The following is an 11,171-nucleotide window of genomic DNA, read 5'->3' as shown; positions in this document are numbered from 1 at the left end:
TAACAGTTTTAGTTGGCTGTTGAATCAAAATATTCATACTTTATCGATATATAAAGAAATACATAATTGACATACGCACACTGGCGTGAAGGCGCAAAAGTAAATCAACAAAAGAAATGTCTTACACAAATGGCCTATGGTTTCGCAAATGGAAATATTTAATGTATATTAGTAAACGCGTGGCGTGTATAGTCTGGACATAGGTAGTCGCCGAAACGACGTTGAGATTCACATCAACAACAACAACAAGGCAGTAAATCACGGCCTTTGGAAACACGAAAAAACATTCACTTTATTTGAGCCTTAATGTATTCAGCACGAAAAGTACTACTTCAAGACTCTGGTTGTTTAGCTTTTACATACTGGGGAAACAGGTTGGTCCACGGTTTGGGCAAATGGTGAGCAAAATTCAGGAAAGGTGAATTTCGTCCCGGACGCGTTTACCATTTGTACAAATCAGTTTCATTTACCGAAAAACGGCTGCGAAGGCTTGAAACTGGTATCAAAGATGGCTTTGAAGTAAATGGAACACGAATTTCCGTTTGGAACATTCTGTCCTGAAAAACAGGACTGCCTTTTCAGATGTTCCGTTGCTCCCGGAAAATTTCTACTGGAACGACCCTAACGGTTTTGTTCCCTTTACTTTCCAACCGGATTTTCCGGAAATTTTTTGTAAATGGTAAACAACCATTTCTCATTTCTTTTGGGGACGAGGTCCTCCATGGTCATCCGAGCCGCGCGAAGGTCTAGCCATTTGCAGGGCAAAGGCACTCACTTAATTTCTCAGTTATTTCAAGACCCTGATTATTGGTCCGGCCCCGGGAATCGAACCCGCGACCTCCCACTTTTCAGTTTTAAAAGTACTCTAATGACTAAGCAAGTCGTCCCTTCGGTCTTTTCTTGGAACAAGACAGAAGTTTATGATAGTTGATATTAGAGCATTTTTACAAAAGGAAGTTGGTCAGAAGCGATTGTCAAAAAACGTAACGATTTATATGGCCCACACGGGAAACGGAAAAACGTAAAGAAACAAATCGCTTATCTTAAACTTATTGCCGAGAAAAGGAATAAAGTAAACTTACTTATGCAATATTTTGTGTTCTTGATGTCTTTTTCAAGCGATCTTGGCTGATTTTGCGAGCAGAAGAGGATTTTCTTTTATCAAGACAGGATCGTAAAACCAGATAGCCGAGATTTCGCCGCTCTCTCGGGTCATACCCGAGAAGAGACTTTTCAAGGCAGGAGCGCGGGTTCGTTTCCCGAACAGCGGCTGGTAATAGAGCCTAAAAACCGACCGCTTCAAAAAGAGAAAGAGAAAATATGACGCAAATTAGTTTCCTTTATTCCTTTTCTTCATAATAAGCTAGGATAAGCCAGTAAGACTGATTTTGTATTAAATTTTTAAGTTTCCCATAAGACCATGACCAGTTGGGTTACGCCGAACGTTATTAGATGTAGTGAGTTTGGGGACGCTCGTGATGTTGATAAGTCGTCGTGTGGCGCAGTATAACTTAATCAAGGGCAAGAAAAACGGGGTTTCACTTCTTATAACTTTTCAAATTTAGATCATTTGAGTTTATGCCCGCACAAGTCCTCTTAAACTTATAGACACAGTACAAACTGTTGCGTTTACGCATTCCGTCCACTAACGATGGAACGCAAAAATCAGGACGAGAGCTCGTAGTGAAACTGTAATGACATTTCTGTTAGAAATCATGCATTGGGCGCGCAACCTACAGATAAGTCATCTGCTAACAGATAACTAACTAATATGTAGGTTAGGCTGATTTCCAAAGTTAGCTGTTGGCTGTTAGCCAATGAGATGACAGATAGTCAGTACATTATATAATAAAAACAGTTATGCGGATGTTAGTGGACACAGTAAACCCTTTTGCTTGGTCAGTAACCAATGGAAGCTCTGACCTCCGGGTTGTCGGGCTTATTATTTGTTTTTTTTGTTGTTGTTGTTGATGTTTTGTTTGTTGTGTTTTTTAAGGTCAGTCAGTGTTGAAACATGACAAGAGACGGATACAAGAAGGTTCCTGATGAAGACCACACAGAGAAAATCAGCTGTCTATCATTCATGTTCTTTCATTGGATGAACAATGTGCTCAAGACAGGCAATGAACGACCAATAGAGCAAAGTGACTTTTTGCCTCTTTCGGAAGAAAACACGTCCTCTTTTCTAATCGAACACCTTCAGAAAGAATGGAACAAGGAAAAAGCCAAGTGCAAGGGAAAGAAAAAACGACCAAAACTTTGGAAATGCGTTCTAAAACTGCTTCCTTTCAAAGAAGTGCTGATTCTAACCGTGAACTACGCTTTGTATTCTCTGTCACGCCTCCTGCAGCCATTGCTTCTAGGATTTTTTATGGTATCTCTGATGTCACCAGAATTACACTCGGTGTATCTTTTGTATGGTTGTGCATTAGGCATGGGTATCAATGCTTTGATTGGTTCGCTTGCCATGCACCACTTTGACTACAGAGGTGAAGTGTGGGGACTTCGATTTAGCAGCGCCCTCAAAGGATTAATTTACCTCAAGGTAAGGATATGACAGTCATTCCCGCCCTTCCCATTTTCTAAGGAAAAAAGCCCTGGGAACGAGGTTGGATTTTTTTTCCCTACAAGGACCTCCACAAGAATAAACCTCTCCTTTAATGTGAATACTTCAGCAGCGATCTTAGCCGCAAGAAACCAAACTTTATTCAATAACCTCCTGAATGATACGTATAAAGTGAACACTATAAAATCCTTTATGTACGTATATAACTATAGATGTCTAAACTGAAAATTTCGTATTATCCACTTCCCTAAGGACTCTTTAGAGTTATTAATCACATTTGTTCGGGGGACTTTTTGCCAGACTACTTACGATCAATGAAGTAGCAAGTTATGCCGGAATACCCCCTAATATGAATCTGAATTTGACATCGACAACTGCACCCACCAGGGATTCCATCCCCGCATACATGTTACTAAAACGGAGAACTGGGAGACGGGAACGAGCACGGGGAACAGGAAAATGAAAAAATGGCAACAAAGTAGAGAACTGGAAATGAAATTAGTGATAGGGCTGAGGTTGCAGTTAGGTTTTTTTTCCCATCCTTCATTTTTGCCGTTTCCCGTGCTCGTTCCCCGCTCCCTGTTCCTTGTTTAGTAACATCCCTCCGTCCCCTGCTATCAAAGAAGAGTGTGAAGGTTTTTAGCGTCTGGGGGAGAGCCCTATCTTATTTGGCCTTGGCAGGTACGTGCCGCTAAAGAGAGTTAGTGTTTTAAAAAGGGTGTCGTTTCTGGACCCGAAGCCCTTAAAAGAGCGGGAATTGGGTTGGCGATGAGCGGTCTATATTTGTGGCACCAATAACAAAAAACTAATTCTATGATCGCAGTTTTTTAAACGTAATTCTCTATGCAAAATGAGCCAGGGTCATTTGATGAGCTCTCTTGTCTTAAACAGGGTAGCGAAAGACGATTTTTGTGCTAAAAGGGTCATTGTTTGAAGTCCTCAGCGACACTTGTACCCAAAACTACCTTAAGTGCCGCCCCAGGCTTAAGAGAAGACTGGTAACGCGAACCGTTTGCAGATAAATAACAAAGGCAGCACTTTCTCCTCAGGCACTTTAAAACCCCAAGCGTTGACCCGGCTGAGTTGTGAACATTCGGCCTCTCTGTTCGGCAGACTTCTATTCTTTTTCATTGGAATTTTAAGGCAAATGTTTCACGCGCAGGGCTCCTGTCACGCGTCAGTGTTTAATTGCTAATCTTTTCGACCTCTTATAACAATCATCTAACGTCTGGTAGTTTATTTCTTTTTCAGACACTCGTTCTCACGAAGAGTGCCTTGCTAAAGTTTTCAACTGGGCACGTGATCGATCTCATATCAAACGATGTGCAACGATTAGAAGAGGAGGCTTTCAAGTTACTATTCTCAATAGTTTTTACATTTTTCGAGGTCGCCGTAGTCACATTCTGGCTGGTGTACTTCATCGGCTGGCAGTCATTAATGGGCGTTATTTTCCTGGCTTGTCTTTCTCCATATTACGCTCTGCTGTCCGCTGCTGGCTCTAAGTTGCGCCTGCGCACAGCCGGGGTTTCTGACCAGCGGCTCTCGTGGATGAACCAGGTTGTTTCTGGGATTCGCGCCATTAAAGCAAATGCATGGGAGAAGGAATACCGAGATAGCATTAAAAGTACACGAAGGTAGGAAAAACACCATAAACCTTTTAGCTTACAAGTTTTGTTTTCCCAATTCAGACCACGTAATGTTCTTGAGGAAACTTACCTTGTCTTTTCATAAATCATGTACAAATATGCATGGTCATCTGCTAAACAAAAGTACGTGGCTTTTGTATTAAAAGACAACGCCCTTAAGAAACAATGAGTTCCTCCTTAGACCTTTCTATGTTACGCAAAATCTATGTATATAACATAAAGAATGAAGTAGCCTGAGAACTGACAGCAGACATTTCGTGCACGATGCCACCACTGGTTTTCCCTGGTCTGAGGAACGAGCGCAGAAATTCCATACTGATGACGTGTAACTAGTCAGATCTGGGTAGTGTCTGATTGGTTGAAGCAAAATTTCCCACACGGAGCGACCAATCAGAAACACTATCCAGATCTGGGGTCAATTTCATAAAACTATTACAAGTGTAATTTCCCAGTGTGGCTATTGTTCTCATACTCTAAAACAATAGCCACACTTGTAAAAGTTTTATTAAACTGGCTCCAGGATAGCGACAAGTCATCAGTGGAGAATTTATGCGCTCATTTCAGAGACGTTATTTCGCGTGAAAACAACTAGTGGCATCGCGAAGTGTCAGCAGTTTTCTCAGGCTAAGAATGAAGCGCATCTTCTAAAAATCAATATTTTATTTTCAGCCGTGAAATAAGTATTATCCGAAAGAAGAGCATCATTTTGACAAGCCTTGCTGCCTTGGACATGGCTTCAGTGCCAATGGCTGCACTTGTGTCTGTTATCGCAATGGTATTAACTGGGAAACATCTGACACCAGTTAATGTTTTCATGCTTATCTCTTTCATCTATGTATCAAGAGTCACCTGTTCAATTTTACTGGCCAGTGGTTTGCAAGACACATATGACGCGTATGTTTCACTTAACAGAATAGAATATTTTCTTCTGTTACAAGACCCACCCACGGGCACCGCTCCAGCTCTTCAGTTCGCGGATCCCACAAGAAACATGGAGGGGTCCGCAGCGATGTTGAAGAGTTCTTTATGGCAGCATAAGGAAGAAATGAGAGAAAACGAAGAAGATGGCATTGATGAACATAAAACCCGTGACACGATGGATACTTTGACTGTGTTAAGATTAAGTTATGAACAGTCAAGGCGAAAAGACGAATTTATTCTACAAGATATCGAATTTAAGGCAGCTTCAGGGAGCTTAACAGTCATTACCGGGCCAGTAGGTAGCGGAAAGTCTACCCTTCTCTCAGCAATCGCTGGCGAGGTACCAGACAAACAGGGGAACGTAATCTGCAGAGGGGCTCTTGTTTACGCACCTCAGATAGCTTGGGTATTCTCGGGAACAATTAGAGAAAACGTTTTGTTTGGCGAACCATACAATGAATCCAAGTACAAAAGAGTCATTGAAGCTTGTGCGCTGAGAGAAGACATTCATCAGTTTCCCGATTGTGATGAAACGATGGTTGGAGAACAAGGTGAATTGTTGAGTGGCGGTCAGCGGGCCCGAGTAAGCTTGGCACGCGCAGTCTATGCTGATGTGGACCTTTACTTGTTCGATGACCCCTTAAGCGCTGTAGATGTCAAGGTTGGTCAAGATATTTTTGAAAAATGCTTCAAAGACCTGCTGGGTCAAAAAACCCGTGTGATTGCTTCCCACCAAGAGCAGCTTATGGAAGAGGCTGATAATATCATTGTGTTGTATAAAGGCCGTGTTTTGGGTGAAGGAAGCTTTAATGAGCTGAAAGAAAGAGGAATTCTGAATGAAACTATCGATCCACTCTATACCATAAAAGTAAGCAGTGGCAAGTCAGATCACCACCTTGATGAATCAAATAATGAGGACGATGGTGCATCGGACAAACCTTTCCCACCTCAGGTCAAAAACGAGGCAAAGGGTCTACAGATATCGGAAGAAGATCGCATGACCGGAGTAGTGTCATCCAAGCTTTACTGGAATTACTTCAGAAGTGGGTTGAATTCACTGGCGATAATTTCATTATTCTTACTTTTTCTCATCTCTCAAGGTAAGCGATAGTTTTACACGTTTAGAGAACGGATTGTGTCATCGGAAAAGCCCCGAGGCGTCATATATTTTCATCAATATAATGATGAGTTAAATACAACCCTACTGGAAACTACGGTCTCCTGGAGAGACCCTGCGCTACTATGTTGCCCTATACGCTTTCGACAGAGTACTGTACGCATGCGTACATTATCACCCCTAACATTATCCGCTGACGCCCCCTAAGAATATCCAGTTTGCATAACCGAGTCTTTCAAACGCAGCTTGTAAACTGCGTTTCATCCGCCCCGATCCTCTTAAAAAATATCAATAACAATAACAGTAACCATAATAACAATAATGATAATGATAATAATAAAATACTGATAGTAATAGTAGTAATAACAATGACAATAATAATAATAAGGAAGAAGAAGGAAATTAAAAAGAATTTTCCCAACGCGGAATCATTCGAAATCATGGAAGAGAAATGATGATGGGAAAACGGAAAATCAGGCGTCAGGTTAACTGATGAATATGAAAGTCAGTTATAAAGTGAAAAGTCCATCCACTGAAATCACACAAACTCTTACGTAGCGCCGAGATAATTGTTGTTTTACTTATCAAACCCTTTTGCTTTTCTAACTTGACGTTGCCGTCGCCGTTGCAGTTGTTTTAAACTGTTTTTGTCTCACTCTTTTCACAGCATTGCTAGTTTCTCCTGATGTATGGCTGTCTATTTTGACACAGAAAAGTCCAGACGATCAGCGTAACAAGACGAATATAAGCATTTACGGTTGTCTGGTCACCGCAGCCTTCATATTTGCCATCATCCGAGCGCAGGTATTCCACCTGGCTTCACTGAGATGCTCGGAACGTCTTCACGACCAAATCGTTGTGGCTGTTCTACAAGCCCCAGTGCTCTTCTTTGACTCCAATCCCGTGGGGAGAATCATGAATCGTTTCTCTAGAGATATAGGTTGTTTGGACGAATTACTGCCTAAAACGTTTCTGCTCTCCATTCAGTATGCTTTGATGGTGTCGACAGCAATTCTTGTGCCAGCTGCAACGAATCCTTGGCTTCTACTGGTTTTCGTACCCGTCACTTTCCTAGCTGTCTACATTACCAGCTACTACTTGAAGACATCTAGGGAACTGAAAAGACTGGAATCCATTTGTCGCAGTCCGGTTTTCTCTCACGTTTCAGAGACCCTGAATGGACTGGACACGATTCGGACAAGGAAAAGACAAGATGACTTTGTGGATCGGTTTCATGGGTGTGTTGAAATCTTTTTTTATTTTTTCATTTTTGTATGATATAGTGATTACAGACAAACACCTCGGGAAAACGGACACCTATAGAGTTGATCTATGCCGCTCTTTACTCCCAGGGTTTGTGACATCACTCTGAGACGGACCCAACGGTGTCCGTCTTCGGAGAGTCACGGCTATCCCAGAAAATATCTCTTCTTTCTACTCTCAAGCGCGATTACTCAAATGGTTTGAAGGTTAGGTTGCGTTTTTCGAGTTTATAATGAGACACGTTAAATTGAACCAAAATCCTTTTTTGACAGACAAGAAACTCTCAGCAGATGATTCTTCAAGTTACTATGGCATACACACACTCAGTGATATTGGCTGTTTTAAGCAATCTGACTGGTTCGCTAACTAGGAAAATTGAGCATCATTCACTACCTAGCGACTGAAAAATGCATGATCTTCAAAACAGAAAAAAAAGGAATTGAATGAAAGAAGATCAGAAACAAGTTAAGAAGCTTTTAACCGTTTTATGATGACGTTAAGATAAATAAGTGTGTTCTACTTTTCAAGGCATTGCAAGGCGAATCGCACATGTATATCAATGATCTCTCCCGTACAAGCCTGAAAATTTTTTTCAGGCTTTCTTTTCGCAACTGCAAAAGTTGCGTATATAACCACTATGATCATCCTTCATTTAATTCTTCATTTAATTCTTCTTCCTGATGATATTAAAAGGAAAAACAGTCTTTCATCTTTTAAGAATGCTTTGATAGCTTATTTTAGAGATTCTTATATTGATATTGATAATTTTGAAGCCTTATTGTAAATATATCTTTGTATTGTTAGGTTAGTTAATTTAGTTGAAGGCCAATGGCTTATCAGCTTCTGCTGTTATGTGATAGCTTATTTTAATGATTCTTATATTTATATTACAATTTTTAAGCACTATTGTAAATATGTATCTGTAATTTTTAGGTTAGTTAGTTTAGTTGGAGGGTCAGTGGTTTATCAGCTTCTGCTGTTATGTGTTTACCCCCATTTTAAAATAAAGTTGATTGTTATTAGACTTTAAGTATAAATAAAAACCACAGGCCAACCAACCTCTGATGAGGGAGTCATTTTGCGAAATAACTTCCCTACCGTCGGCTAGAAACGGGCAAATTAGAAATCATCTTGCATTCTCATGAAGAAAACAAGAATTGCTTTGGGAATATAATAAAATTTCTTTTGTTTTACTTCCTCAGGTATCAAGATGTATACAGTCAGGTATATATTATGGTGAAGGCGAGTGCTCGGTGGCTTGGTGTTCATATGGATCTTCTCTCTGCTATATTAATTGGCACAGTGGCAGTAGCTGCCGCTTTGGTTTCTCAAGATGCTGGTACGTGAACCAATATCCAGTCATAACATTGTTTCAACATTGTGAAAGAGAACTTTAAGTTAAATACACTTTTTCGCGTTCTTATATACAGAGGAATCTCGATTTTTCGAACCACCTTTGGAATAGCGTTGAAATTGGTTTAATTGGGCCTTGTACGGTCCACATAAAATCAATTTGAGCCTTGCTCCGCTACCCCTTGAATACCGAAAAAACAACCCAAACTTTTCTCTTTTGGCTCATTATAAAGCTGAATTTTACAAAACGGAAACAAAATCGAAATTATTTTTATCCAAATTGAACCATTTTCAACAATCACAAGGCCAAGTAAACAAAAACAAAACAAATGTTTCTCTTCCTGCCCACTTCTTCATTTTTCGGTTCCGCCTTCCTTTTTTATTATTTGTTATTGGAAAAGTTGGAACGCACAAAAACTAATAGCGGCGGTGTGCAGGCTAAATGATAAAGCCAATCATTCATTAAACACTGCGTCCTATTGACGTTTTTAATGCAACCTACCTAACGAGATATAAGGTACGACACATCACGTTGCTGTTTAAAACATGTACCCTATAAACCAAATTTGTGCTTCAGCAATATCTGATGTTTTGTTCATTAATATTTGTCCGAAGAACTCCATCTTATCCCTGGGAGAAGGCAATAATAATTTGTAAAGAAAGCATTAAATTTAGAAGTTAATAAAAGTCAGAAATAACAAAAAAGATCCCGCCTGCTCTCTTCTTTGAAGAAAGCCGGACGAGAAACAGTTGCCGCTTTTTTTTTTTGCTTGGCCTAACAACTATTAAAAAACAACTATTAATAGTAGCAGTATTTAGGACGGTTTTTTTTTACCAAAAGCGGTAGGATGCAAAATTAATAACGTCACCTGTAACAAAAACTGATAAACGCGTTAAATATTCTTTTTCTTTTCCAATTAGCGTTTGCTGGTCTAGCCCTTGTTTACGTTATTCAAACTTCAGTTGTCACACAATACGCCGTCAGGAAAGCCTCAGAAGTCGAGAATTTAATGACATCAGTTGAACGAGTTATCACGTATACCAAACTGGAGTCAGAGCCTGGATACAAAGTGAAACGACTTCCCCAGCAAAATTGGCCAAGTGAAGGAAATATCACATTCCATGACGTATCACTGACGTATTATCCGGGGGGTCCTCAAGTACTGAGGAAAATCAACCTCACAATCAAAGGAGGAGAAAAGATTGGTATCGCTGGTCGAACGGGCGCAGGAAAATCTTCATTTGTCGCTTCTCTAATGCGCATGCCCGAAGCCGATGGAGGGATAACGGTCGATGAAGTTCGAATAAAGGACATAAACCTCTGCGAAACACGACGCTCAATATCAATTCTAGGCCAAAGTCCTGTTCTTTTTAGTGGATCACTCAGAAAAAACCTTGATCTTATGGAGCAGTTTCAAGACGCAGAATTGTGGTGCGCTCTGGAAGATGTACAGCTGAAAGATTTAGTGGAAAGCCTAGAGGGGCAGCTGAATCATGAGTTATTGGAGTACGGGGGCAATGTCAGTGTAGGAGAACGCCAACTGATCTGTTTGGCTCGATTGTTGCTACAGCAGAACAAGATCATTATCTTGGATGAGCCAACTGCACACGTTGATCCAGACACAGAACAAACCATCTGGAAGGTGGTTCATGAGAAGCTGAAGGACTCCACAATCATCACTATAGCTCATCGTTTAAACACGATAAGAGACTGTGACAGGATACTGGTATTAAAGGACGGACAAGTTAAGGAATTTGACAGGTTCGATAGGTTATTGAACACAAAAGGAAGTGTCCTGCGAGAAATGGTTGAAAAGCTAGGAGTGTGATTTGCATTTTTACCATTAGGTATCATCAGTGCGAATGTTGGTAATGCGGAAAGTATTGGATTAAGAAACCACGGGAACGGGAGATAACTCGGTTAATTTTTTTAGTATGATCGCAGCCAACATTGTAAAACAATATACAGCGAGTTTTCTAATATGTAGCTGTTTTATAGCCAGATATTTGGCACAAATAAGAAACTCCGAAATTTTTACCTGAAATGGCTCCGGCTTTCAGATAGAACTTAGACGCGCGTATGATATGATCAAGAGCTTCGATTTTGTCCTGGATTGATTGTCGAGGCCGTTTGCTAATAACGCAAGGGTGAAAGGAAACCTGGACGCGTGTTTCTCCGAAGGGGAAAAAATCAACACCCAAAAGTACCGTTTCTTTCTTTTTAGAAAAACAGTTTTCATCGGCCCATAGTTGAAATACACATTGTTACTTAATTACGTAATGTGATTTATCAATCTGTACTATT

The 11,171-nt window shown here is 40.5% G+C and overlaps 1 protein-coding gene across 1 annotated transcript; it reads left to right on the top strand.

Annotated features, from left to right (window-relative positions):
- Window positions 1-1,999: 1,999 nt before the first annotated feature.
- LOC140940474 (ATP-binding cassette sub-family C member 4-like) lies at window positions 2,000-11,118 on the top strand. Its single transcript, XM_073389449.1, has 6 exons — window positions 2,000-2,545; window positions 3,818-4,200; window positions 4,882-6,233; window positions 6,918-7,488; window positions 8,716-8,852; window positions 9,788-11,118. The coding sequence occupies exons 1-6, from the start codon at window positions 2,015-2,017 to the stop codon at window positions 10,693-10,695; spliced, it is 3,882 nt and encodes a 1,293-aa protein (XP_073245550.1). The 5' UTR covers window positions 2,000-2,014; the 3' UTR covers window positions 10,696-11,118.
- Window positions 11,119-11,171: the final 53 nt, after the last annotated feature.

Source organism: Porites lutea, chromosome 6 (genome assembly GCF_958299795.1).
Source record: "Porites lutea chromosome 6, jaPorLute2.1, whole genome shotgun sequence".
In the NCBI taxonomy this organism is placed as follows: Eukaryota; Metazoa; Cnidaria; class Anthozoa; order Scleractinia; family Poritidae; genus Porites; species Porites lutea.
The sequence above is the reverse complement of the archived record's forward strand: the minus strand, read 5'-3'. Positions and strand labels throughout refer to the sequence as shown.

What these genes read in the sequence shown, in the direction of transcription:
- LOC140940474 (XM_073389449.1), top strand. Translation starts at nt 2,015, where the DNA reads ATGACAAGAGACGGATACAAGAAGGTTCCTGATGAAGACCACACAGAG. An exon ending in AAGGATTAATTTACCTCAAG is followed by an intron (nt 2,546 to 3,817) that starts GTAAGGATATGA and finishes TTTCTTTTTCAG; the next exon opens with ACACTCGTTCTCACGAAGAG. An exon ending in AGCATTAAAAGTACACGAAG is followed by an intron (nt 4,201 to 4,881) that starts GTAGGAAAAACA and finishes TTTTATTTTCAG; the next exon opens with CCGTGAAATAAGTATTATCC.